Here is a 26,564-nt window from a genome sequence, read left to right as displayed (position 1 = left end):
AGCCAAAAATGGGATAGGGGAAGCATGGGGGGGAGCATGTGGAAATTGGAGCGGATGGGGGTTCAAAAATGTGTGGAATAAATAAGCTCTTAAATTCTTTTGTCATATGTGTGGCTGCCGGGGTTTTGTGGGGCTGAAAGCCACTTTTGAAATAATTTACCAACAAATTTGTTAGTTGAGTGTTGATTATGGCATATAATGCAGCATAATTTCACAAGAATGTTAAGCTCAAATTTAAAATGCTCAATAGCAGCCTTCACACTTTTCTACTAAGTTTAGTTTAGTTAAATATATAACACAAATAAACATTGAAAAATGGCGCAGAAGCACAAACAGAAAATGGTTTCCTCCTCGTCGTTCTGGGATAATGGGAAACTGTGAAGAAATCCTTCTCCAATTTTGCTCTTTTTTCCGCCAGTTTGAGCGGCTTATGGAGCATTGCTGCTGCTGCCACTAGGAATATGGTTGCTGCGGATCTTGATGTTGCTGCTGCTGCTTTTGTCCTGCTGCTGCTGCTGCTGCTGCTGCTGCTGCTGGACATGTGGCACAGTCGGTCGTCGAGGAGACGGAGGCACTCAAGGAGCTTATGCATAGGAGGGCGTATCCTTTGGTAAATCGATGTCCTGCTGCCTGCTCCTCGCAAGTCCCTTATTTCGCCTGGAGCGGAGTGGCAGCTGGCCCAGCGGAGAGTGCCTAACCTTGAACTTCAAAGGACTGACCTCAGCCAAAGGAGGTGGGAGAGCTTGCTGTGTTTTCACTCGCTTTTCACAGGCAATTTCAGGCCGTAAATTAGTTTTATGTTGCTCGATTTTGCTTTTATTAAATTACCTTTTTCATGATTACTTGCAAACTTCATTTGGAAAAATGCCTGCCGACGGAAATAGCCAACGAGGTCGAGTCTGTGCCGCAATAATTTGCGCCATTTTGTAATTTCAGTGCGCTCCCTGCTCCTTGCTCTTGCTGCTTGGTCCTTCGTCCTGGGTGATGCTCCTCCGTCTTTTTCGCTTCCGCCGCTTTGGGTCGAAGACCTAATAAAGTGCTCGGCAAAACCATCGAGACTCCAACTTTCCCGCTCCCGCCAATCCGGAGCCGCACAGGTTAATTATCTTTGGTGTAATTTAGTGGTTCGGCTGCCGAAAAGGCTTTCCATTTTAATTTATTTGGCCAGCAAAAGGATTAGATTAGATTCCCTGATAAATGGCCGCCAACTTGCTAGCTAAATAGCAAAATCACCCGCTCGATTCGGGTCGCTAATTGAGTTTATTCTGAAAGCCTCCATACCTCGAATCGAAAAACCTAAATTGCAAACCAACTAGTTTTCATAATCCTCTGTGAAAGTGTGCTACTCATGAGGAGAAGACAAGAAACACATTTCAAATCGTCTGAAATCGATATGTGTCCATTTACCAAAACTTCTTACTGTGAACCCCGTCAAAATAGAAGAACATGCAACTTGTCGCCCATGACGCACGAAGATATATTTCGTCTTCTTGTTTGTCTATGATATATAAACTGTAAGATTGTTTGGATTGAGCAACAGGTTGTCACTTGTTTTTAATTAAGTTCTTGTAGATAACAAGCCTTAGAATTGGATTTGGCAATAAGGAGTACTTTGTCTACAATATTATTGACTAGCATTAATTAATTAGAACTTGCAGTTCTTGATCGTGAGGCAAATATAAACCCAGCTTCATTAGTCAAAGATTTCACTTTCTCCGAAACAATCGCATTCGATGCAACTAAACCTGTTTTGCTTAATGATCGTTCCTCGTTAATTAAGTGATGTATTCTGCCAGACAAGAAAATACGAAAGTTCCTAAGATCATTTCAATCGCTTTTGAAACTCCACATAGTCGATGGACTAGTTTTCCCAACAATCATTTCGTTTTCATTGTGTGGCAAGATAGAATGCATCTTGTTCGTGATAGCGTTGCGTAGGTGTTACAGATACTTCTCTATCTTGCCCACTATCGATTTGGGCCATCAGATGGGTTACATTTACAACTCAGGGCGGCCCTATATAAACGAATCGCCGTATTGCCCTAGCCAACAGTACGCTTTCATCTCTTCCCAAAAAAACAACCTCTAAGATGTACCTCTTTGGCGTTTTCCTGCTCTTGGTCGGCACTCACATCTGCTTCATCGATGCGAACTTCGGCAGCGGAGAAGGAAATGACTACACCTACGGCACCCAGGCAACGACGGATACCCTCATCGCCAGTGAGACCGTAACCAAGTCCAAGGCGTTGCTGGGAACCACCACGAAGACATATACTCTAACCCAGGCGGGAACTGCCAAGACCATCACCTACATCAAGATCACGGATCTAAAGAGAATGCGTGGAGCCACTGCCGAAATCACCTCCGGTGGAGTGGGATCCACGACAGTCACAATCAAATTCACCTCCGCACGGGGAGCTGGTATCAAGTCCCAAGTGGTGATATACGGATCCTAAGTGCGTTCGATCCACTGGGTTCTATATTATTTAATTACGAAAGAATTGTGTTCATTTAACAACTAGATGATGTTCATCAGTGTCACGTTCATGAAATAAAGATATTTAAACTAGAGTTCAACCTCAATGGTTTGTTCAAGTGAGAAATAGTCTGTGCAATAGATATCCGTGATATAATTAATTCCAAACTTTGGTTTGTTAATTTGTAGCCAATACTCAGAAAACGGTAAATCGCTGCATTAGCTAAATTGAATTCAGGCGTTGCATAAGTAAATGCTATTAAGATACAATCGCGTACATACATATAGGTACATATTTACACATATATATCATATGCATGGCAGTATAAATCAACTGCGGCACAGCCATTCCACCGAAATGCGAAATCCGACTGCTGACAAGTGTCACCGGGAGATGCTATGACAAAGTGTCAAAAGAATGTTTGACATCTGACTGGCTGTCGCCGTCTCTTTCGCTCGAATAGCCCCTCTCGCTCGCTCTGCCGTGCGAGGGCAGCGTGTGTAGCCTGTCCAAATGTACATTTCTCATATCTCCTCGGCGTCCTCGTCTGCTGGTTCTTCCCTTCCCCATTTCTGCAGGGCTTTCATATTGCCGCCCTTTTTGTATATTTATCCATATATTGCCCAGTTCCAATGCGATGCGGGATGGCCAGGTAGGGATTCGTTCGCAGGTGCGAGGCAAGTGGGTTTGGGGCAAGGGATGTGCTTGCCTCTGACAGCCTCACACGTTTCCTTTGCGTCCCCCTGGCGATCCTTTTAGCACCTGGCCCAGTCCCTGGGTGTATAATTTCATCTGCCAACTGATTGAGTGTCGCAGTTTTACTTGTGTGAAAAACGAACAAGATTTTTATCTGGAAATCGGCAATAGACGACGGCATGTTTGCCGTGAAATGCGAAGTGAAGTTCTGCCCCACTGGCATATCGACAAGATCAAAGGGAATCGTGTGCTAAGGGCTCTCATATGGGATCTCAGCTACATGTGATATGCATAAAAATATCACTCATATCAATTAATTCTAGGTCAGAAGCAACCAAAGCGAATGATCTTGCAAAAAAGTGAATATATGATAAATATAGGGTATAACTTTATCTATATTGTTATTTGGTATTTCTGATTAGATATATTTTAAATATACTTTGAAGATTAATCTCTTTTTCTTTAGTTTTCGAAAATTCAGTGCGTAAAGTCTCCAAGCTTGGGGTTGAAGGTCAACATCCGTACCAGATGATGCCCAGAGGTGAATCCCCATTCGCAAGTGGGTCAGTGGAGTGCAATCCCAATTGACCCACTCGCAGGACCATTCCCCCAAAGGCCCAACAGCAGACTGAAGAGGCGCCCCAAGATGTGGCCAAGACCTGGTCCGCGATTGCCACCCAATTTGCTACATTTTGTGGCAGGTAAGTTAACAGCGAGAGAAAGGAGGTCTCCGTAAATCAGTTGCTCTCAGTTGTGGATCGTAAGCTAACAGAGGGAGAGAGCCACAGGAACAGGATTTCCCCTCATGCCTGTGGAAGCCAACTTAACAGAGTGGCTTTAAACGGGATTTCGATTTAACTTTTGTAAACCCAACTTGTTGACTGCCCAAATGAAAGCCCTGCAAATATTTGCCCAAAAATGATGTATATTGTGTGTCCTAACAAAACTTTTATGCTAACGAAACATTTCGCCACTCTAAAATAGCAAACGTCAGCGGTTGACCATAAATATTTTCGCCCCCGCAGCTCGATGCGGATTTTAAATACGTTCACCGGAAAAAGGACTGTTTGCACGGGTCTCGGAATTAGATTAACCATCCTAGCTTCAGGATTGAGGCAAAGCATTCGGGCCAAAGGACCGCACTCCCACACAAAATGTATGGAAATACATTCCTGGCCGGAACCACTTGCATAATTAACTGAATTTGTTTGCTGCCCCAACCGCATTTGTGGATTGACTTTTCTGCTCGGATTGAGGTGGCAATCACACAAGCTAAAAATATCATCGTACAGGGCAACCCTGAGTGTGATCATTGTCAGTCGAATTGCGTTCAAGCTGTCAAAACGGTAGAAATTATTATAGAAATTTCCGATAGTCGAAGATTTTTTTCTAGAATGGCTGCAAAACAAGAGACTGAACGGTCCTCGCCGGAAATGAACGCCTGCAATGTGATTATGAAAAGGTTGTTCTCCAATACCTATAAGAATATTGCTTGGGTTTTCTACGAGCCACTGGATCCCCAGCTGCTGGGCCTCCACGATTACTATGAGATTGTCCAGGAACCCATGGATCTGTCCACCGTGAGGCATCGTTTGAATACGGGTTGCTATCTCAATGCCGTGGATTTCGCCAAAGACATTAGGCTGATTTTCTACAACACCTATCTGTACACGAATCCCGATCACCTCTGCTACCACATGGCCCAACAGCTGCAGATCATCTTCGAGAATATGTTCGCCCATGTGCATCTCTACATATGCTCCGGCAGTAAAGTGCGTGCCGAACAAGAGTGGTCCTCGAGCTCCTCGAGCTCCTCAGATGAATCGGACTCATCATCGTCGGAGAACGAGGTGAGCAGCCCGGAGGTGTCCTCCTCCATAATGGGTGCGCCCCCCATATGTACTCCGACCCCCGAATCGCCTCCGCCGGCACCCTTGGGAACTTCGGAGCAGCAGGAGCCGTTCACAGCCGAGGAGGACCTTGATCTGCACGCCAAGATTCAGCAGCTGGACGGCGAGGTGCTGCTCCACGTGATCCATTTCATCCAACGCATGGAGGGCGCCGAGTACTGCAACAAAGAGCTGGAGTTGGACATCTGTAAACTGAAGGTGCACACCAAGCGCGGCATCCTGGATTATTTGGCCAGCAAGGGGTTGACCGGCAAAAGAGCGGCCTGCACCAAGCCCAAATATTACTAAGTTCCAGATTGCAAAAGAGTTTTAATTTATTGTAATCTAGTCCTTCTTGCCCAAAAGCCTCTCCTGCTCCTTTCTCTTGTCGCGCATGGAGCGGTAGTTCCGGAAATCCCCATTCCACGTCTTGTTACGCATGATCTCCAGCGGATTGGAAGCTATGTACGCGAAGAAGGTCTTGCGAGGAGGTCCTCCGGGCACCAGATAGTTACCCATGGCGTACCAGGCGGAGCTCACGATGTTTAGGTAGCGGGCATTCAACTGGTCGTGATATGTTTGCTTCGCCAGGGCAGCCTGAAAAAAATCAAGGATTATTAAGATATACATATATATAATATATATATATACCGTATTCTTAATCTGCTTATAGAAGTTAAAGTTCTCCTTGGATCTGGGCAGACGATCGATGCCCATGAGATCGGGACTGGCGGGACTGCTCTGGAGGATGGTGACCAGTTCGAATATCCTGTTCGACTCGGCTATACTATCCTCGAGCTCCTTCTGGCTGTAGGTCTTGCCGTACCTCCTCTTGACCCACTCCCGCAGCACTGGCAACTTGTGGGCATCCGGGAGACAGGCCAACACATAGCGGGGCTCCTTCCTGAGTACCCGCATGCCATCCTTGAGCAACTTGTCCATCTGGGCGGCGTCGTTCGGATCGAATGATTCCGTATCCTTATGGGTCAGTGCCTTGCGCGGCGTCATTCTGCCCATGCGCTCCATCTCGGCCCGCTTTATTAGGGACCGCTTCTGCCAAACGGCCTTGGCACATCTCACCACTGCATCCACGATCTCCGCCTTGTAGTTCACGTGGCTGCGACCACTGTGGTTGCTCGACCGATCCAAGGTCTCTCGACTGTCGGAGATCTTATTCTGATCCAGCTCACTAAAGAGTTCCAACGTTTTCCTCTCCGGCTCGGGCTCCGGATGGCCTTCGGACTTGGAATCCGGAGGCGCCTCATCCTCAATGACCATCTCCGACAAAAGCTCCTTAATGTAACAAGGATCTGCTTCGTCCTCATCCGACTGATCCAGCGCCTTCACAAAAGACTTGGCCATAATATGACTGAGATCAAAGGGTTTCGGTTGGCCGGATTGGAAGACCCGGTGGTATTTGAACTGGTACGGCTTGTTCGATCGGGGTCCTCGGAAGAACCTAGTCTTCACATGCCTGTTGTTGGGCATGCGCATATCGCACTTGTGTGCCTTCCCTTCGATCTTTCCCTTGGCCAGGATAAAGGATACGGCCGACTTTTTGGGAGCCGGAGGAACATCGCACTCCGTAGGACCAACGACTTGCTTACACACGTGTGTGTACTCGTTGAAGTCGATGTTGTGGATCCGGAAGGGGCCGCTAACGAGTTTGCGAGGCGGTGGCTTCCATGGCGATACCTTCACCTTCTTCGGAGGTTCTGGTTCCGGTTCCACTACTTTAGCCTTTTTCTCCTTTTTCCCCTTCTTGTCTTTTTTCTTCAGTACAGAAAGATTGTAAGGAAAGTTAATCTATTTGGTATTTCTCCACTTACCGGCTTTCCTCCACCACCCTTCAGCCTTTTTCCGCGTCCTTTTTCTGCAGGCGGTTTGTGTACTGTGCAATCCTTAATTTTCTTCAATAGAAAAGTGGGTTTGGATAATATAAATATATTTAGTAATTTACAACATACCGGCTTCTCCGCACCTCCCTCCAGTCTTTTTCCACGGCAAGTATCGATTCCACTGGTGCGGGCTACTGTGCAATCCTTATTTTTCTTAAATTGGATATTAGGTATAGAATTATGTATTTGATAATTCTCAACTTACGGGCTTGTCCGCACCACCCTCCAGCCTTTTTCCGCGGTAAGTATCGAATGCGGCAGTATGAGCCACGGTGATATCCTCGCCCACCAGAGCCCGATCAATCTGACCCTTGGTTTCCGGCCAGGGCTGCGATACCAGCATCTGCTGGCACAGCACGCAGTCGAAGTTCTCGATGGTCAGCACCTTGGTCTGGTCGCAGTGCATCGCGTTCCGGTGGCGGGCCATGATTAAATCGATGTCGTGCTCCAACTGGGCCACGATTCTGGCCTTTCGAAGTTTGGCGTACGGCTCGTTCACATCGAGGAGTTCCAGGCAGCGATCCCTCGCCTTGACCGCCAGTTCATCCCTCAGGAGCTGGGCCTGCAACACCTGACCCTTGTGCACCAAGCACATGTTGGCCTCGGGCTCCCGACTTTTTTGCTTTTCCTCCTCATCCTGCTTCCCCTCCACTACTGCCAACTTAAAGTAGCGCTCCAGGGTCTCGGAGAGGGTTTTCTTGATCAGCCGCTGGCCGGGATTCAGTCGGTAGAGCGCATACCAAGGCTCCTCATCGTCAATGCCATATTCGGGCGGTCCATTGATGGGCCAGAAGTTGAAAGACACGACAAACTCGGGAATCTTCGCTGTCAGACGGGAGGTCCTTTGAACCGGCTTCGGTTGCCTTAGGAAGTAGGGCGACTTCTTGGAGGGTTTCTTTTTTGGGCGCTCCGTGGTCAGGGAAGCTAACGATTGAGTTTGGGGGTCTTGTTTTTTGACCGGAGCCTGGGGCAGTACAAGGTCCAGAGCACGAATGGTGGGCATCATGTCGATCTTGGCAATGGCATTCATTATCAGTTGCTCATTAATGCTGTAAACGCCGTCCTTTTGTTTGGTCTTGTAGTAGCCCTCCATCACAAAGAACAGGAAGGCCAGTATGTTGTTCCTGCTCAACTGCACGATCCGGCTGATCTTCTTTTTGGATATCACCGGCTGGAGGCCCAGGGATATCAGTGCCTTGAACATCTTTTCCCCCGTTCCCTGCTCGAAGTCATCCCGGAGGCTCTCCGACATGGTGGACATCGTGGCCTCCTGCTTCGCCGAGATTCCCATATACCACTTAGCCAAGTCCAAGTTCCTGGTGAACTCATCCAGCTTATTCTGGAAACTCATGGCGGTTCACTCTGTGGCGGAATTTTTTACTCTATAATTTTATTTTCTACAAAATGCTTAATAAAAAAAAAACAAGATCTTAGTCAGACATGTGGTCACAAAAAACTGGATTTCGTGAGGAGCTTTAAACTAATTCTGATGTCAAAGGTAGATATGATTGACTAATTTCTTGAATTTATTTTTAGATTTTGAATGGACTAAATATATAACCTGGACTTATATATATAACCTGTAATTGTTTTAAACCTATTATATCCCAATTCTATGTTAAAATGTAAATTTAGATATATTTTTCACCTACTTTATGTTTATTTAAAGTGTTTTTCTGAAATCTAACGAAGTATGCCTTGTAAATTAAGAACAATAACAATCATTTCGATGTTTCACTGAAAAAATTGTGTGTGCTGGGTGCCTAGAATCCTACTTGAACGTTGTTCGATGATTTTTAGTCCGGAATTGTTATTCAAATCCTGGGATTCAGGACGATGGACTACAGAGCGATGAATGAATCCTGCCAATGTCCAAGGTGTCGGTATGAACTTCGTTTGTCCAATCAGCCGATGCCCTGCCATGAGCAATGTTTCCCGGAGAAATATCTGATGTGTGGTTCGGATCCACGTCCTCGCTGGCAGAACAGACCAGATCCTCGGGAAGTTTTTCAGAATTTTTCCCAAAGAAATCCTCAAATACTTTCTCAGGAATCTGCTCAGAGTTGGAGTTTCCAGCATCCACCAAACTGTTTCTGTGGGCACCAAACTCCAATGCGAGCTCCGCCAGACCATTCTCAGCAATTTTGCCAAGAATATTCTCAGCAGTGTTCGCAACAATCTCCTTATGTTTCTCGTTGTGGCCAACAAAATCGACAGAACTGCTTTCAGCCGCCTTGTCCAAACTGGACCAGACCATGTTGTTGCATAACCCACGAAGTCGGCGTTCAAACGGACGAGGCGGACGAGTGCGAGATCAGCGAGCCCGAGATCATCGAGCCCGAGTATATAGCGATCACCGACATTACCACAAAGGAGATGAAGGTAAAGCATCGCACCGGAAAGACGGAGACGATCATCGAAAGGGTTCAGTCGGTCACCCGGTTTCCCGTGACAGAAACTCAGCGCCTTGGGGAAATCGATAACGAAACAAAGTTCGTCCGTGACAAGGCCATAGAAGAGGATGCAATTCCTCATCGAGCCATGAGGCATTCCGAGCTGGAGCCCTTGCTGGAGTCGATGAGGGCGGAGGTGCCAAGAACTGAATCTAAAGATGCAAAGGAGGAGCTCGTCTACCAGGAATATGAGAAGACGGAGCGCGATTTTGATGACCCTGAAGCCAAGGTAGAGAAGACCATCATCAATGTCAAAATTCCGGACATGCCCGAAGCAAAAGCATCGAACTCCAGCCAGCCCAATGGTATACCACCTCCTTCCCAACTGCCAAGTGGTATACCACCTCCTTTCCGACTGCCCAGTACACCACCTCCTTCCCGACAGCCCAGTGATATAGCACCTCCTTCCCGACTGCCTAATAGTATAACCCCTCCTTCCCAAGTGCCCAACAAGGATACATCCCAGCCATCACTACCAGGAGACATTTCCTCAATTTCGGAGGAAGATCCATCACTTGTCAAGAATGATGATACAAGGTAGGTGTTTACAGCTCCTTAAATTAAACATATAATATTCTTAGCAAACCCCTTAACTATTATGTAGTGAAAGCAGTTCGAAAGATCTCGTTGTATACGACCAGAAGGAATTAGTAGAGACGGAGATGAAAAAAGGACATTCCGAATCTGACATCGTGAGTACCGTGCATGTAAAGGTCACTAACAGAAAGGAGGCATCCATGAGGCGTCATCATGACGGGGAGCCCAATAAAACAGCGTTTTTCGAGAGCAGCGTGTCCCAGGTGCTAATAAAGAAGCCTGAGAAGAAACCGGAAGAAAAAAAACCGAAGCGCCCGCCACCCAAAGTGGAAGTCAAGCTAGGCTATCCACCAAACGACTTGGTCTGCCGATACGCCAATCCTCCGCGATGCAGACCTAAGCGCGTTAGCTGCAGATGTCCTTGTCCGCCCTCCATCTCCTGCAACCAGTGTCCTTCCTGTCCCCCCAGCACATCCCAATGCGATCCCATCTACGGCTTCGGCGGCATGTGTGTCGGATACTATTGTCTTTAAAACCATTCCCAATACTGCAAGTGTCCAACTAACTAAAACAGTTTCTAATAGTGCAAGTGCCCAACTAAATCGCATTACCAACAATAAAGTGTTCCAAAAATCATGATACATAAATCACGTCTTTCGAAATATATGGATGTTTTTAGACACCATTACGTTACATATATCTTGAGGAATTTCAGTTGAGTATGTTCTTAAAATGTACAATTTTTTAAGTCCGCCTTAAAGTGAATTTGGATTAAGAGTTAGTACTTTGACCCCTTAATAAATGGTCAAAAACGGAAATCCTGGTAAAATAATTTGCGGTGAGCAAAGCCACAGCTCGTTAATGAAGCAATTTCGAAATGGATTTTGGCCCTGAATCGTAGTTTATGGTCAAATACGGATTGCTTGAATGCAATAGCAGGGCAATAACTATAATTGGGACCTTAACGACCGAGTGATTATAATATTCAGTTTGCCGACTCAATTGCCTGCTTGGGATATTCATTGACAAAGTCAAAAGGCCCGGCAAACATTTCATTATACTTCCATATTTCAAGCAGCTGAATCCCTGCTGTCTCTCATTCACTTGGTTATTTCCCAGGTTTGTCATCAGGGGGAAATTGAATATTTTATCTACGGATATTAAGTGCCAGAGATGCAGCCACAGTGCTCAGACTGCTTACAGTGCTCGATAAAATGTTTGGCATTGGCATTTAATTTTTAGTTGACCCTTCGATTGGCTGGTTCAGGAATAATTCAGCCATTTGCGCCCAAGTAAACAAAACAAAATTCAACACTGCCAACAGCAGGAGGCTCAGCAGCAGGATGTTCACTTTTGGCCACTAAAAGTTCTCCATTCTTCCTCCGCCTCGGGCCGTCATTTTATTTCGTTTCATGTTTTATTCACCACTTCCGCCGGAAATAGACATGCGAACATGTGTGTGTGTGTGTGTGTGTGTGTGTGTGTTGGCCTAAACATTTGTCTCGTTTGGCACGCCGATGGATGGATGCCATAGATTTTTTTTGGGGGTCTGGCCAACAAAGCAGAAACTGTATTCCCAAACAAATCCCACATAAATGCTCAATTTATAACAGACCGGAAGTTAAACTTAATCAAGCGTACTTTTTGGCTTATTGTTTAGTTTTTCCCCGACTCCCCCCTTCGTATTTACTTAACATATTTTATTGCGATACTTCTCGTTCTGTTTTCCCCTATTTTCCCGGGGATTACACGGGGATTTGGTGTGTCCAAATGCCTGGAATATCATCTCCATTCGTCGTGTCCCCTGCCATTTTCAGCATTTATTCATACTCAACTCCATTGTCGTAGGTTCATTCCGTTTCGGTCATTTAATATTTCGTTTGATAAATCTACGGCATCAAAAATGAATGGACGTATTTTTGTGTTCTGAATTAGTTAAAGCGTTCGTAGGCATCAAACTGAAACGGTTTTACCGGGGATTTGCATACTGTACTCAACTGTACTTTTTAAAGGCTTGAAGGTTATTTGCTGTTCTTAAGCCCAATATGTGCAAATCCTTATTAAAAGCATGAATAAAAATAGCTTCTAAAACAAAGAGCTAAGCCAGTAAGGCTTTTCATTCTTGCACTCTTTCGTTATTAATAATTTGGAGGTGAACATGCCAGTCAAATGTTTTGCGGCAACTGTACTCTTTGCAAAGTACCAAGTACCTTGTTTCTGGGTGGCTTGTGCAACAGACTTTCACCCAAAAACATTTGCATATTTTGCAGACGGCTCCACCGAATCGAAATCAATTGTCAAGCAATTAACCCGATGTAGAAGTCGGTGGGCGAACCCTCATTCAACATGGCAAATGGGCGAGTCCTGAATGCCTTCCTCTTCGCCATTGTCTGTTTGCTTCGCCCGGGATCCGGGATAAGCGAACGCCTGGGCAAACAAGTGCGGGTGGCCCAAGTGGTCGAAGGTGGCTCCAGGTGAGGGGAGCTCCCTTTGCGGAGCCATTCTGCGTTTCCTAATGCATTCGATAATTGCATGCTGCCGAATCAATGGAGCCACTTCTCCTGCGGGAGTGGGGAAGGATGTGTAGGGTCTTGGCCTCTGTCTCAGGCGGATTGAATTCCCTTCCATGTTGGCCTAATTAGGACCTTATTGTTGTTTTGCCAATATGAAAGGTTACACTAACATTTTACTTATATACTAATGGATGGAGCACCTTGAGTACAACCAAACGATAGAGGAACGATAGCGGTTTGGTATGGAATATAATGTAATCGATTGACTGCAAATTGCGAAGCCTTTTTTCCAGTGCATACTAACAGAGTGCAGGATGAACTGAAGTGGCAACTGCCTATCACTCACCCCGAGCATTCAATGCCAAGTGCTGACGCTCACATGTATCCCGTTCAATTTGAATATTCAGGCTTTTTAAATAGACAAAATTCAAAACAAATTAAACTATGGAATGATGTGGATACACCGGTTGCTGATGGACAAGTACACCCGCTACGGTCATGTGCTGCGGCATTTGATTCGGGCTTCCAGGCGAACTGCGACATCATCGGGACATCACCAGAGTGCTTCTCGAAAGGATGTGCCAATGGTGCAAATAAGTCCCGGTAAGAAACTGGACATCGAGGTCGACTTTTTTGTGGCCAAGGACGAGCCGCACCAAGTGTCCCTGCCCACGATGATATACTTCTACAGCCCACTCAGCCGACTGACCACCAAGTTGGCTCTCCTCCGGCTGAAACTCCTTTGGGACTGGGACTTCTCCGAGCAGAAGTTCATTGAGAATGCGAGCCAGGCAGCCGCCGTTTTTACGGACTTCGTAAGGCGCCGCCGCAACCGGAATGTGGAGCGATGCAGTACGCCCATGGGCTTCAAGCAGATTAAGCACGATCTGCTGGATGATCCGCCCGACTGGAGGCTCAAACTGATGCGCTTCGAGAAGGAGCACTTCCGGCGGGCCATTCCGCTCAAGGTGCAGCTGCTGCGGCACTACGACCATCGGTTCGCCTTCCTGGACGTGGTCTTTGTGGCCCTGCGGAGATCCAATGACTTCCGCTCGACGGCGGAACTCAGTGAGATGACGGAGCTGCTAAAGGAGTTCGTAGATCCTGCGCAGTTAAGGGTTCCCCATCCCTTGATCTTCGCCGAGGTGTTCATGCGCTTCCGGCGCGACTATTCCGTGCAACCCTCGAGAATGGGCAATGGGCGGGACAACAGTCGCTGCATGGGCCAGTGGCTCGTCTCCACGTACAAGGTGGTTCGTTTCGACATCCTCAACCAGCACCCGCTGTTCGACATTCCCGAGTTCGAGGAGTGGATGCCTCCGGTGCTGTCCAGGATGGGTCGCAGCTTTGAATAGAGTGCTTCTAGCAGCTGTGTCATTTTATTGCGTCATTTACTTTGAAAGAAATCCTCGTGCTGTTAGATTCTGGTATGCTGTGGTCAAATTTTTAGGTAAACCCGTCTCCATTCGCACTGAGCTGTATTTAACCTATTGGGAATCTGCAATAAAATCCGTCCATGTGATACTCCCAGCTAGCAATGTTCAAAATGCCAGAAACAGGCCTTCGCCAGTCTGGTTGATAGGGAAAACGAGCAGAAAGTGTCATAAATTTGTAATTAGCATGGGTTCCCCTGTCGTCGGCAAGATTCATGGGCGAAGTAGCGCCGATACCGCCAGTTCAGTTCTCAGCTGGGAAATCTTTTCCAGACTAGTTGGAGGAGGCAAGGAGGACCACAGGTGCAACTCACTCACCTGCTCGCTTATCGGAACACGTTTCTTTGCAAGCCTGTCAATAAGTTGAATTTACTATGCGCGTGAGTCCGAAAACCACAGACTGCAGGTTGCAACTGCGAAAATGAGGTGGTGGGTCTTCGGGATAGGTCTTGGGAAACCCTCGGAACACTCTTCTTTGGCAGTCCTGCCAAGTCGGACTTGGCGCGATATGCTGCGGCTTCTGTTGCTGCCACTTTGCCACTTTCCGCTTGCCACTTGCCACATTTTGCCGCTGCACTCAAATTTAAAGCGTGCCATGTTATGCTTTTAATTTTCCGACCAATAAAATCCTGTGGCTTTGGCTCCCAGAAATTACACTGTTGGGAGCCATTGCCATGTGCTGCCCCCTCCCCGCTGTTCCTCCTGTTTTGGCCCTTTCATCATTACGATGCAGTAATGAGTTTCTGCAACATTTGCTGCAAGGTTATTGTCCCTTAATCAAAAGTGCAGGCAAGCGTTCTGCTGGTGGAAATCCCTCTTTAATGATTTACAAATTTCTCGGGAAAGCTTTTTAAAACCCAAACTGCTGGTGTGATCAAAAATCGCAGAACCAGCAGACATCCAATACAATATATTCTCTGCACACTTCATTCGAGTATGGCCCAATTAATAAACTTTTCGAGTGAGCGTAAAATAGTACATGTATAGGTTGAGATACACGTGTACTGCAGTTACCAAGAGTTTGAAAGTTATTACTGCGAGCCTTTTAAGTTGAAGAATTGAAATTATTTTCGAAATTGCTCTGTCACGTGAGCTGCGAAAACAAAAGCACCGAATGCCGTAGCTTAAAACTTGGGCCACCCGGCGGCCACGACCGCAGGATACCCTGGCATCGGAGATAGAGCGGAGTGGGATCTGGAGCAGAGTGGGAAGCAGGCATGCTCCAAAGACACTGGACACTCCGACTACTTGGTGGAGCGGATGGCTTGGCACATACTTCAGCTCCAATTGGAGTAAAGCTGCTCACCCGAGGACCACTTGGCTTGGGAGCCATGACAATTTTGTTTTCAACTCGGGACACTGACCGTAATGGCCAACAAAACAAATGACGGTGCCATTGACAGGACAGTTAAAGAAGTTGGCTAAGAGAGGGATGAAATGGGGGAAGGGGATGGGAGCCACTATATCCTGCGATGACAATGACTTTTTAAATTGTTTCATGAATGTGTCAGTTTCGGTCAGAAAGTTTACCAGCGAAGCACAGATGCTGGAAAATAAATGGCTGAAGATAGCGCCCGGTAGAAAGAGATGGGGCGAGTGGTGCGGGAGCGAGATGGCTGTACGCTGTGCAGCGATCCACTTGGTTAACATCATCATTATCGTGAGCATGACGATTACACGATATCGCTACGTGATAATGAGCATGAACGGGCGAAATCAGACTTTATGACTTCATTTCCCATCCAAACAAACACCCACACACACACACTCCGACACACCGGAGAATGTGTGTAAAAGCGACTCAAATTGCAGGTGTGGCAGCCACACCGCAGACTCGCAGTTGCAACACCTGCGACTTCCAGCGAAAAGCCAGCATCGGTGCCAGCCGCTTGGCACTTTTCTAGCTGAATGTGGTTTCAATACAATATGTTCCATAAAATATATAGTATACATTATAATCTCTAATAATATTATGTAAGGTTACCCTTTTGAATCTTGCAAGGACTATTAAGTTTGAAATCTACAGATTTGAGAATTTCATTTAGCTATCATTTTGGCATTTTGTTTCCAATCTGAAGAGACTGCAGCACTGGTCATCAGGATGCCGTGTCAGTTAACGGGACCCTGGGCTAAAGTGCATTTGATGCTGCCGCCTGGCCGACAAACCACCCACCCACCACCAGCCACCGCCCACCTGGAAAGTGGGTGGCGTCGAAGCATCGAGATGCCGACACCGTAGCAGACACAATTAAATAGACATTCGCCGGCTTTGATAGCGCCATTTGGGAGCGGGGTGGTGGGTCCAGGTGTGCCAAATGGGCGTGCGGAGTGGGTGGAAAAGTGGGTGGGAAAAGCCATGTGTGCGCCCTTTTAAGGCCATGAAGAGTGCAACAAAACTTTATGCATGACATTCCGGCGCAGTCAGTTCGCTAAATCAAATTGTTGCTTATCCCGCGAAATCTGCGGCTATTTTTCATCGTTTCTTGCGGGAATTTCATTGGGAAAACTAATTCTTCTTTTTCTTCGAAGAGAACCCAAACATGCAACTCAACTCAACTCGAATTGATAAAGCACATTGAAACGAGACGGCTGGCTGCACTGCGAGGGCAGTTCGTGTACTTTCAGATAACAGCTGGACACATAATGCGATTACGGAAGTGAAGCAAAAGCTGTATAAATGCGCTTTTTATTCAGTAGAAACTTATGCACGTAAATCCCGCTCGCTTTTCGGTACTACTTATTCATATGGGCAAGTTGAAGGATAAGGCCTAACACCAAAGTTATCAGCAGCAAACTTTATAATTACCCCCCGTCCTGGTTGGCACTTTCACCACATATGCAGTGGGAGGGATGCTTGCATTTTCCGAGGACCATCGCCCTCCAAATGCGAACATCTCCCAGCTTCGCCAGCCCACTTTTCACGTTAATGCGTATGCATAAAACTTTGCAGCACATGAATGGGGGATAAGTATGGGAAATATTTAAAAGAAAAGTTTCGACTTCGAGAAGAAACACTTGAACAGCTGACGACGCCGACGACACTGGGGTGGAAAGTGGGGAAACGTATGGCGCCAGACTACCGAGCAAATAATTTCCAATTTACCCCTAAAAACATAAAAGATGGCAAACATTCTGCATTTCATTTTTTATAGTGGCAAATTTAAGACTGTGCAACTGGTTTGAAACACTTTTAATGAGCACTTGAATGGCTGTCGAGGGGGCGGCGGGAAATTTATTTTACTTTACCCCGGTTGCTGATGAAAAATTACTTTCATTTTAATTAGGAACTGCATCAAAGAGCAAAGTAGGAGCGAGTGTGTGCGAAAAGACGAAAAATTAAATTAAAAACACTTTTGTGCATTTAAGCAAATAAAGAGAGCGTGCCGCACACACACGCTGGAAAACCCCGTCCCCAGTGGGTGGTCTTATGTGCGGGGGGTGCCGGGGGTGGTTGGATTTTCCCAGCACTGTTTTCCCTTGTACGTGCCGAGCGGAGTTTTATTTTTTAATTAAGCTGTTTACATTTAGTCGTAATGTCCTTGCAGCGTCCCTTTATGGCAAGCGCGGTTTTTGTCGCCTTACCTTCCACCTTTCACCTCTGACCACCCACCGCCCACTTCTCCCCACTTTCGCCCACAATTGCAGTGGCCGCACCTTTGTGGGTCAAGTGAGCAGCCAAGTTCTTGCAGCTGTCGGCAGCACAATTAAAAATGTGCAAACTTGCATTATTAAAATAAAGAATTTCATTTCATTCCGCCCGACACTTTTCCAACCGCTTTCCAACCCTCTCTCAAAAAGAAAACAGACAAGAAACGGAAAAACCTGGAAAATGGCTTTAATCAGCTGCTGCCTGACCGCCGCTTAAATGCCAAAGCATTTTCGTTTTTCACTATTTGATTAATGCCCGGGGGTCAAAAACGTGCCCTAGTTGCAGCCTAAATGTTGCACAGCCTTTGGCAAATAGGCAACAACAAATATTAATTAAATTGAGCATGCAAAGTCAATTAATTGCCACGCTTTTGGTTAATTAAAGTCATTGAAATATTTACATAAATATGTACATACATACATACATATGTATGTATCTACACGTGTGCGGAAACTTCGACCTATCGGCTGGCAAACACGATTCAATTAATTAAAATGTTTTGCAGACGCTTCCTACCTTTTTCCAGGATAATTGGCCTCAGGTGAGACAGTTGGTAATTAAAGGGAAAGCAAAAAGTTGGCAGCGGCATAAAAAATGCTTAACTATGTAATTGCAAATATCGATAACAGATGCCATGCCAATTTAGCGTCTTCCAACACTGCCAGTTAAAAAGTTGCACTCCACCAAACATCTCAATTTACTCAGGCGAATCTTTCCATTAAACGAGTGAGTTTCCTTAATATCAGCGATGCATGCAGTCGCCCTGGATTGCCATTAAAATCAAGTGATGCAGTGCGCCTCGTTACGCGATTCCGCGATGGTTAGATCAAGGAGGAAATTGTCATTGCCTCGTCCATCGAATGCGGCCAGAAGCCTTGGCCCAAAACGCAGATGCGTGGCATCCACATGAGCAGCTCTCCTGGTCATTGCCACTTTTCTCTGTTGCCACGGAGTTGCGATGGACGCGTGCCTGTTTGTTGGTCAACAACAATCAAAGTGCATTTGCATTGTTTGGCGGCGCGAAAGCAAAAGGACCATGACTTCCGTGGGGAAGGGAAGGGAAAGCGACGATGCACCGGCACATTCCATGGGACTCAAAGTCAACCACCCAGTTGCAAGAGTTTTACATTTGCACAGCACGCGAAAAACTTAGAAAACTTATAAATAATTCTGCTTAATTTTCTTTTAGATAATGAACCGCACGGCAATCTCCCCAGAACGGAAGGCAGAAAAAATACTTCACGTTTTCAAGACGGCGAATGGAACTACGATGTTCTTGATCAAGTTCAAGGACTCGCCCCTGGTGGAACAGGTTCCAGCTATCGAGGCCAACATAAGCATTTCCCAAATGGTGATCGACTTCTACATGGACCGCCTATCCTTCCCACCGCCCGACTGCCGGAGAAGCAATCCGAGAAAGAGAAAAGCCAGCGAGGATGATTTATAATTAAATTCAATTATGCAGCAAACGAAACGATGTGTTTGGATGCCCATCGGCAGGGCGGAGTTTTCTTTTCGCGCCTTACCGCTCGAATCGATCATGAAAATTTACGAGGCTGTTGGCCATAAAAGCCAAGCAGGGAAAACTAATTAGGCAGATATCAAATTCGGATTAATGGCTCTCAAGGAACCATAAAATCCTGGAGCGCAACAATTAGGATGCGTATCTGCGGATATGTGAGAGTTGCCAATTGGCTTGGAATGCCGGCAAATATGTTGTGTCAACCATAAAAGCCAACTTGAATGCTTTCGGCACTCTGGCCATGAAAACCAATGCAAAGTCGTTAGTCGTTAAAACCTACAAGAAGTTCTGCCCCTCAAGATGTCGATTCCGGGCGAGATGATGAAAAAGTTTGAGCGGTTGGCCGGGGAGTTTGTTTTATGGCCGCACTTCGGGAATTACTTTCCATTTATACAATTTTAATCTGGCCCATAAATAAGCATTGCATTTCGCCGTCGTGTTCTTTTGGCCCGTCTAATGGACTGTTCTCTCGCCAATGTTTTTAATTTAATGCATCATCGTAAAATCCCACACTTTGTTTGGCGTACAAATAGTTTGTATCTGACTTTGATTTCGGCGGATCTCCGAGCTGTCAGCCAACTTGGCCTAATAAGCAAAAGTCACAAGTAACCATTATCAATGTGGCTTTTTTCATAAGCAGCACACATAGACAAATTTAATATAAATCAAATGGAAATTAGAAAACTTTTAAATTCGCATATTTTCAGTTGAATACTTAACCTGAAGGTCAACAAAAAGAGATTTGAGTGGAAACTAGCTCAATAATTTTCGAATTGACTAGCATTTTTTGATGTGCATTATTTTGGAAAAGTCTGGGCCGCAAGTGAATTCGACGGCCTAATCCATTTGGCGGGCCTTTTTCAATTAAAATAAATTAAACGCAAATGTCAAAACTGCTTTCGGGGAATCCCCCGCCGCCGACCGTCGCTCTGCCACAATTTGGGCAGCTTTGGGGCTTTGACAGGTCCGCGGGACAGATGATGAACTACAAATTGGACGGTGGCGGTGGTTGGGTGGTTCAGTGGATCGGTGGCTTGGTGGGTGGTGGGTATGATGCCGCCGCAGTCATGGGAAAGTTTTGCGTTATTTTGGGAGCAGGCAAGTCTGGTTGGGCGCCTTAAGCAAGCTTAAAAGTTGCTGGCAACAAAGTTGGGGGTCTGAGTTGGCGAACAATAAGCAGTAAAACAACGGATTTGAAGGATTTTGAAACAATAATGCTAAGCGGCAAAAGTAAATAAAACGAAAGTGAAATAAAATATTCGCCGGCAAAAGTCCCTAAAACGGTTTTTGCTTACGTGCGCCTTAGTTGAATTTTATTTTAACAATTCTCGGCGGAGTTTTGTTTTTGTAATTCGAGAGCTTAAAAAGAACTCTTTGAAAAGATTCGGGGAATATTCCTAAGCTTGTCAACAAGGTGGTTTATTTTTTATTACTCAGCAAAGTTGGCTAAGTGGATTGAGAGCAAAGTTAGTCAATGTTTAGTGTCTATTAAGTAGCGTCGTAGTTCAGGAGAAAGGCGACTTTACTCGCTCATCTTGCATAGTTCATCTATAATTAGGCTCATGTGATTTAAAATTGTAAATAATTAAGAACTTACACCGAATAAAAGACTTTAGCTCTCAACTAAATCCGATGCCACAAAATCTTGCTCAGCTCCGGCGCTGCAACAAATCGCAGACGAGAAGCTCGAGTTTGGCCTAATCTCTTATTCGCTCTTGACTTGGCGTCATTTTAGTCATTAAAACAGGTTCAGACTGATTAATTTGCCAGCCACTTCAGGCCAAAAGCGGAGGGAATGGCCAGATTCTTCCACGCCGCTGCCTTAGCTAGTTGCCCTCTAATAAACTGGCAGCGGAAATTTTTAACAAGTTGTTGCCAGTGCACAAAACTGGGCTGTAATTAACGCAGGACAGATGCCGCGCAGGGCAGGGATGGGGCAATGGGGATTGGGGATGCAGGATGATGGTGGCCAGGAGGAGCTGGTGGAGTAGCGTCGTCTGGGTTAGACGAGATTTTGCATATCAGATTGCTGGCCCGGCTCCAGTTTGTCCCTGCCCTGTGATTTAATAATCAGAGCTGGCTGTCAAAACTATCCAGCAACTGCAGCGCTGCGAAAAACTGTCATATTTGTTGATAAGCTGAATACCCTGTAGCAATCTAAAATTTATATAATAAATATATACAAAGTATATATACCAATTGGATACTTAAATTCTTTAAGTTTGCATATAGACTTAAGAAAGAAATACTTAACATTTAGATAGTCCAGCAAACTATTATGCTTCGTGACCAATAAAATACCAGTAAGTGGTTTTATGTACTCCTAGTTAGGGTATGTTTGGATGAAGGGCTTAGCCAACTCGTTTCTTTTTCCTCGATTTTTCCTTTCCAGCCCGCCTTTCTCCGAATTGCTTCCGCCCCCTCTGTTTTCCATTCGAAGGGCGGGGAATGCAGGCTGCAATGAAAAGCGCGTGCAAAAATGAAATGTGCCAATGTGGCGGATGGGTGATGCGGAATGGGGAATGGGAAATGGAATTCGGTGGATTGGGGAATGCGGAGGCCAAGTCCTCGGCAATTTGCATAAATTTAGATCAGTGACACATGGCGTCCACTAATGGAGGCAGTGGGAGCAGCCGGAGTGACTGCGACTGCCGCGACTGGGAGTGGACATATATCAGTGGGGTATCGGGCCAGTCGACCCGCGGACTCAAACAGTTTGGCAAACATTGCCAATTGGCGTTTAATTAGCGGCTAATCCGTTTGCCACCGCCTGCGAGTGGGCGTGGTCACCTTCTATGCCATTCCCCACTCGTTTTGGGCCCAATTTCGCATCTCGGCAGGTGGCGATGATGACCCTGCCCGGCAGTCCAATTAAAATGTCGTGTATCTCTGCGGTGGCGCCACTGCCACTGCCACTGCCACCACTGCCCACAGAAGGTCCATTGGATTCCACTTGGGTGGCCGGCGAAAGTGCCGCCGCGACCACTCTCACCCACTAACCATGAAATGCCAATGGAATAGGAGACTGGCCTTGCCGCTGCGGATTGCCCAGTGGAGCGAAACTTTCAAGCGGAATGCGATATTTTGATGGGAACAAAGTGTCCAGTTTTCTGATCTTGTTTTTATTTGAAGTACATTTTTGATACATACTTTAAGATGCCTTAGAGACTTAACTCCACAATCAATCGAGCTCGTTTACTGTGCTCATTTACACATTACACTAAACTATTTATTGGAATTAATAAACTTTTTTTGAACACATAATGGCTCTGGAAGCGATTTGCGGCATGAATAAAATGCCCTTCATGCGGCGCTTCGATGACGTGCAGTCCGAATGGCAGAAGGAGCAGCTTCGCGAGGCAACCAGTAATTTTGAGAATCCCTACGAACTGATGGCGCCTCCCTTCGAAAGGGTTAGTATAATTTCCGTAATACAAAAGATCCATCTTAAATCAAAACTCTTCTTAAGCCCGCTGAGAATCTGCCCAAGATCCTGTCGCACTGTGGCATTCACATGGATTTCGATCACGGCACCACCACTCTGGGCTTCAAGTACCGCGGAGGAGTGATTCTGTGTGCTGATTCTAGGGCCACCTCTGGCCAGTATATAGGATCCCAGACAATGAGGAAAATAGTCGAGCTGAACGACTATATGCTGGGCACCTTGGCCGGCGGAGCCGCGGATTGCGTCTACTGGGATCGGGTTTTGGCCAAGGAGTGCCGACTGCACCAGCTGCGCTATCGGAAACGCATGACCGTGGACACGGCTGCCCGGATAATCTGCAACATATCCACGGAGTACAAGGGCATGGGTCTGGTGATGGGCATGATGCTGGCCGGTTTCGACGACGAGGGACCCAAGCTGATTTACGTGGACTCGGAGGGCATGAGATCCCATGGTCAGGTCTTCTCCGTGGGCAGCGGCTCTCCATATGCGCTCGGTGTGTTGGACACCGGCTACCGGTATGATCTGTCCGATCAGGAGGCCTATGACCTGGCCAGACGAGCGATTTACCATGCGACCAGTAAGGATGCCTATTCTGGCGGAATCGTGCGTCTCTACCACATCCATTCGGAGGGCTGGCGAAATATCTGCAACACGGACTGCTCCGATCTCCATGACTCGTATTGCGCATCTGGATGTCCGGGGAACGAGAAGGATCAAGAAAGCGCAGGCGATCCTAACAAGGATACGCCCTGTTCCAGTGGCTGGACGAAGAATAAAATCACTGAAGACAACTTGCAGACTAAGCTGGCAACAGTATGAAAATTTGCAAATTATTGAAGCAACATTAGGAACATATTATCAAAAATTTCTGTGGTAGTAAAACTTCTGTCGTGCAAACGTTTAAAATTTAGTGTTTATGGTAATGGGACTTTGTGGCATTCTCACTATCGTGAGAATAGTTTTCCGAACCGTATGCTGAATTGTTCTATCTAATCCTCTTCAGTTCTAGAAGCACAGATACAGATACATTTCAAAGTTTTAGGCACTAATAATGAAAACAGGAGCTGCATACATACAGATGCCTTTCGCCCCCCACACTCCACACTTTAAAAGCTGTGCTTCTATCTAATTTTTCCACTCCCCAACATCCCAGCCCCTGCCTCCACTGCGGAAAATATACGAGCAACTTTCGCTCGCTAAACGAACTTTTCCTATAAATCAAAATAATAACTTCTAAGCTCGCAATGACTTTCCCCAAATGGGCGTGCCGCACACAAAATACGGCCAACGAAATGTTCGCCGAAATGTTGCACTCCGTGTCTTTGGGTTGTCATCAACAAATGTTGCAGATGCCACTGCCTGGAGACTCCGTCCGGGGGATCTGCTCCTCACTGCCCATCCTGTTTCCTCCCCTCCCCAAAAGCGCAACCGCAGACATTAGCAGGCGTAGGTCATCCACTCCCAACGCCCCACTGGGTGGTGACCCTCATCCCCATCTCCGTCACCATTATCGTCCTCATCCTCATCGGGATCTTCCTCCTCGTTCCACGACTGTTAAGGCGCTCTGAGCATGCGATAAATTTAATAAATTACAAACCAAATCCGCAAATTTGTTGAATTCCAAAAGAAGAGGAGAGAACACCAAATGATACACGGAGGAAATACAAATATTAAATATATTATTTAGCAAATATAAAGCAATACTGAACAGAATCATGTGCAAGTAGACCTAAGAATTTCAAGAATGGTATTTTTGTAAGGTATATAATTTGTGCTATGCACTATACCTTTTCTCTCAGTGCTTAAGGAGTTGGTGGCAGCATTTGCACGGCGTTTTGGGCACATGTGAGTTGCAGCACGTGTGTGAAGCAGCTGGATTGCGTGGGGTAAAAGGGAGGGAACATCGGGCCAGAAGGCGTTTTGTGGCAAAAAGTTTTACTGTAAATTGCTTTTAATCTAATGAACGTCGCCAGCAGGAGCTGCAAAACTGGCGGGGAATGGAGACAACTTGCCAGCCCCCAAGTCCCCGAGAGTCATTTTTCCTCTGTGGTGTCATTAGAAAATTACTTAAAGCCAAAGCCGTGTGGCCCAAGTTCGGATAATCCTCATTGCGGGTAAGTGGAGTAAAAGTGGCGGAAAAAATGTTGCACCCTGGGTTAATGGGTCAAAACTATTTTCCGGCAGCACTAGATTTGTGTACTTATGCCCATGGTGGCAAGAAGTGGCCATGCTCAAATTTTCCAAACGCGTTGAACAACAAATTATTTATTGGGCCATCAAATGGAGAAGTGCTTAAAGGATTATGCCATTAAATTTTTAATATTTTAAAACGCAGGAGGTTTGGACTCTTTAAAGCGTGAACTCAAAATTAAAATTTTCAATATGACTACCTGGCTACAATCTCTACTGAAAATCGCTGTGCGAAATATTAGCATACAATAATGAAGTGGTTGTTTTCAAAACAACGCAAACTAATTGCCAGTATCGATTTTCCCAAATTAGCTGGTTTCCTTCTCCATTACAAAATTCGCCCCAGCCTTCAGCTAATATGGCATAAAAAGCTTGTCGAAAAAAAAACGCAGCAACCATAATTTAAATTAATTTGCAAACAACAAGAGCGGCAGCAACAACAAGCTGCAACACCTGCGATGTTGCTGCTGCGCGTTGTTGCTGCTGCAGTGGTTGCGTTGTTGCTGCTGCTGCCATTCCACTTTTGTCAACGAGCTCAAATTCAATGAAATTTCACACTTTGTCGTTAAAAGCGCGCCGCTTGCAAGAGGTGGAAAGTCGGGAGGGGGCGTTAACTGTCAGGCATAAGGATGCAAATATGCAAATGGATTTTGCCACGGAGCGGCAAAGGAGGAGGAGGAGGTGCATCCGAAGCCGGCGGAGATCGTAAGAGTCTGCCAGAGTGTTTGACAAGCAAGCGTGACTGCTCGCTGGGCGGAGACTGGCGGAGTGGGCAGGGATGTTGCCTGCCGGTGATGATGATGTTGCCCCTGTCACCGGCCGAAGCTGCAGCAGCAACACTTGGCCAACAGCTACATACAGACTCATAGATGGGACACACGGCTCGGGAGACAGCGGATGTGGCAGCGATGCCTCGTTTGGCAGTTTCATTAACCGACTGCGGCGGGGGGCAGGGGCAGGGGCAGCAGGCGATGGGTGGCTACACGACACGAGGCCAACTGCAACTGCAACAAGAACAGCAGCAGCAGCAGCAAATGCAAATGCAACATCATCGCCCATATTAGGAGCAGCAGCTACAACAAAATCAGTGCACAGCGAAAAACTGAAGGAAATCTAGAAATATTTAAACGAATTCAGAATTTTATTAAATAATGCAAACTCAATTGTGCACAGAAATGGAGTGTTTTTAATGATCTATATGATTTAGAGATTGATTGTCATGGTATCTATCTAAGAAAGTACCTTTTCATAAGAACTATTCATATAATAGATTTTCCTTGTACAAGGTATTTCTTGCAGTGCAACAGCAGCAACATCTTCTCCGCCAGCAGCGTCAAATGCACTTCCAATTTATCAGCTCTGGGCTGCCAGTTTTCCTTGCCTTCAGAAGCCCCTGAGCCCCTTGAGCCCCCAAAAGAATCCCCCCTCCGCTGAGCATGCTGCTTGTGCAACATGAGGCAACATCAAAGTGCAGATGTTGTTGATGCGCCGCTGCTGCTGCTGCAGTTGTCGCAGTTGGTGTTGCCGCTGCTGCGAAGCGATGTTGCAGCTAGATGTTGCCGATGTGTGTTCTCCATTATTGCTACTTTGGCGGCAACTGCACATTAGTCGCATATCTGTTGAAATTCACGGCAATTAGTTGGCGGCCCAGTGAAAAAAGCAATTATGGAAATCAGCTTTCAAAGCGAGTTAATTATGGGTCATTGAAATGGCTCCAATTATTGTACGTCAGTGGAGGGAATTAAACAAGAAAGCGGATATGTTGCCGCTTGCAACCAGTTTAAACGATTAAAGGAGGATTTCTTGTCAATATGCATTTTGAATCCCCCGACTGATTGTAAGCGGAGTTTGACCATCAA

General features: G+C 46.2%; 7 protein-coding genes across 10 annotated transcripts; 6 read left to right on the top strand and 1 right to left on the bottom strand.

Moving 5' to 3' along the window:
- Positions 1-2,063: 2,063 nt before the first annotated feature.
- On the top strand, positions 2,064-2,564 carry LOC117137158. The gene has a single exon (XM_033298468.1). The coding sequence runs from the start codon at positions 2,091-2,093 to the stop codon at positions 2,454-2,456; it is 366 nt and encodes a 121-aa protein (XP_033154359.1). The 5' UTR covers positions 2,064-2,090; the 3' UTR covers positions 2,457-2,564.
- A 1,991-nt stretch (positions 2,565-4,555) lies between these two features.
- LOC117137882 (bromodomain testis-specific protein) lies at positions 4,556-5,378 on the top strand. Its single transcript, XM_033299612.1, has one exon. The coding sequence runs from the start codon at positions 4,568-4,570 to the stop codon at positions 5,369-5,371; it is 804 nt and encodes a 267-aa protein (XP_033155503.1). The 5' UTR covers positions 4,556-4,567; the 3' UTR covers positions 5,372-5,378.
- Position 5,379: 1 nt separating this feature from the next.
- LOC117137881 lies at positions 5,380-8,410 on the bottom strand. 2 transcript variants are annotated; one of them, XM_033299611.1, is made up of 5 exons: positions 7,166-8,410; positions 7,030-7,104; positions 6,892-6,972; positions 5,714-6,835; positions 5,380-5,659 (listed from the first exon to the last, which is right to left on the bottom strand). In XM_033299611.1, exons 1-5 carry the CDS (start codon positions 8,309-8,311, stop codon positions 5,408-5,410), a joined length of 2,676 nt encoding a protein of 891 aa, XP_033155502.1. In that variant the 5' UTR covers positions 8,312-8,410; the 3' UTR covers positions 5,380-5,407. The 2 variants fall into 2 exon arrangements, with proteins under 2 accessions (XP_033155502.1, XP_033155501.1); XM_033299610.1 differs by having other exon boundaries at positions 7,030-7,113; positions 7,166-8,409.
- A 261-nt stretch (positions 8,411-8,671) lies between these two features.
- On the top strand, positions 8,672-10,597 carry LOC117138156. Of its 2 annotated transcripts, XM_033300034.1 has the most exons (3): positions 8,672-9,950; positions 10,018-10,105; positions 10,204-10,330. In XM_033300034.1, the coding sequence occupies exons 1-3, from the start codon at positions 8,797-8,799 to the stop codon at positions 10,231-10,233; spliced, it is 1,272 nt and encodes a 423-aa protein (XP_033155925.1). In that variant the 5' UTR covers positions 8,672-8,796; the 3' UTR covers positions 10,234-10,330. The 2 variants fall into 2 exon arrangements, with proteins under 2 accessions (XP_033155925.1, XP_033155924.1); XM_033300033.1 differs by having other exon boundaries at positions 10,018-10,597.
- Positions 10,598-12,825: 2,228 nt separating this feature from the next.
- LOC117136644 lies at positions 12,826-14,013 on the top strand. 2 transcript variants are annotated; one of them, XM_033297638.1, is made up of 2 exons: positions 12,843-13,066; positions 13,155-14,013. In XM_033297638.1, exons 1-2 carry the CDS (start codon positions 12,843-12,845, stop codon positions 13,816-13,818), a joined length of 888 nt encoding a protein of 295 aa, XP_033153529.1. In that variant the 3' UTR covers positions 13,819-14,013. The 2 variants fall into 2 exon arrangements, with proteins under 2 accessions (XP_033153528.1, XP_033153529.1); XM_033297637.1 differs by having other exon boundaries at positions 12,826-14,013.
- Positions 14,014-18,240: 4,227 nt separating this feature from the next.
- Positions 18,241-19,005, top strand: LOC117137381 (heterochromatin protein 1). The gene is made up of 3 exons (XM_033298795.1): positions 18,241-18,271; positions 18,371-18,644; positions 18,735-19,005. Exons 2-3 carry the CDS (start codon positions 18,504-18,506, stop codon positions 18,990-18,992), a joined length of 399 nt encoding a protein of 132 aa, XP_033154686.1. The 5' UTR covers positions 18,241-18,271; positions 18,371-18,503; the 3' UTR covers positions 18,993-19,005.
- Positions 19,006-22,235: 3,230 nt separating this feature from the next.
- On the top strand, positions 22,236-23,408 carry LOC117136646 (proteasome subunit beta type-5). Its single transcript, XM_033297641.1, has 2 exons — positions 22,236-22,480; positions 22,537-23,408. The coding sequence occupies exons 1-2, from the start codon at positions 22,331-22,333 to the stop codon at positions 23,332-23,334; spliced, it is 948 nt and encodes a 315-aa protein (XP_033153532.1). The 5' UTR covers positions 22,236-22,330; the 3' UTR covers positions 23,335-23,408.
- Positions 23,409-26,564: the final 3,156 nt, after the last annotated feature.

The sequence above is a fragment of the Drosophila mauritiana genome, chromosome 2R (genome assembly GCF_004382145.1).
Source record: "Drosophila mauritiana strain mau12 chromosome 2R, ASM438214v1, whole genome shotgun sequence".
NCBI lineage: Eukaryota > Metazoa > Arthropoda > Insecta > Diptera > Drosophilidae > Drosophila > Drosophila mauritiana.
The sequence above is the reverse complement of the archived record's forward strand: the minus strand, read 5'-3'. Positions and strand labels throughout refer to the sequence as shown.

Excerpts from the sequence above, each read along its gene's own strand:
- LOC117137158 (XM_033298468.1), top strand. The coding sequence starts at position 2,091 with ATGTACCTCTTTGGCGTTTTCCTGCTCTTGGTCGGCACTCACATCTGC.
- LOC117137882 (XM_033299612.1), top strand. The coding sequence starts at position 4,568 with ATGGCTGCAAAACAAGAGACTGAACGGTCCTCGCCGGAAATGAACGCC.
- LOC117137881 (XM_033299610.1), bottom strand. The coding sequence starts at position 8,311 with ATGAGTTTCCAGAATAAGCTGGATGAGTTCACCAGGAACTTGGACTTG. Across the intron at positions 6,973-7,029 it reads AGGGAGGTGCGGAGAAGCCG|AAAATTAAGGATTGCACAGT; the intron begins GTATGTTGTAAA and ends TTTCTATTGAAG. Across the intron at positions 5,660-5,713 it reads ATAAGCAGATTAAGAATACG|GCTGCCCTGGCGAAGCAAAC; the intron begins GTATATATATAT and ends GATTTTTTTCAG.
- LOC117138156 (XM_033300033.1), top strand. The coding sequence starts at position 8,797 with ATGGACTACAGAGCGATGAATGAATCCTGCCAATGTCCAAGGTGTCGG. Across the intron at positions 9,951-10,017 it reads GTCAAGAATGATGATACAAG|TGAAAGCAGTTCGAAAGATC; the intron begins GTAGGTGTTTAC and ends ACTATTATGTAG.
- LOC117136644 (XM_033297637.1), top strand. The coding sequence starts at position 12,913 with ATGATGTGGATACACCGGTTGCTGATGGACAAGTACACCCGCTACGGT.
- LOC117137381 (XM_033298795.1), top strand. The coding sequence starts at position 18,504 with ATGGACGCGTGCCTGTTTGTTGGTCAACAACAATCAAAGTGCATTTGC. Across the intron at positions 18,645-18,734 it reads CACATTCCATGGGACTCAAA|ATAATGAACCGCACGGCAAT; the intron begins GTCAACCACCCA and ends ATTTTCTTTTAG.
- LOC117136646 (XM_033297641.1), top strand. The coding sequence starts at position 22,331 with ATGGCTCTGGAAGCGATTTGCGGCATGAATAAAATGCCCTTCATGCGG. Across the intron at positions 22,481-22,536 it reads TGGCGCCTCCCTTCGAAAGG|CCCGCTGAGAATCTGCCCAA; the intron begins GTTAGTATAATT and ends ACTCTTCTTAAG.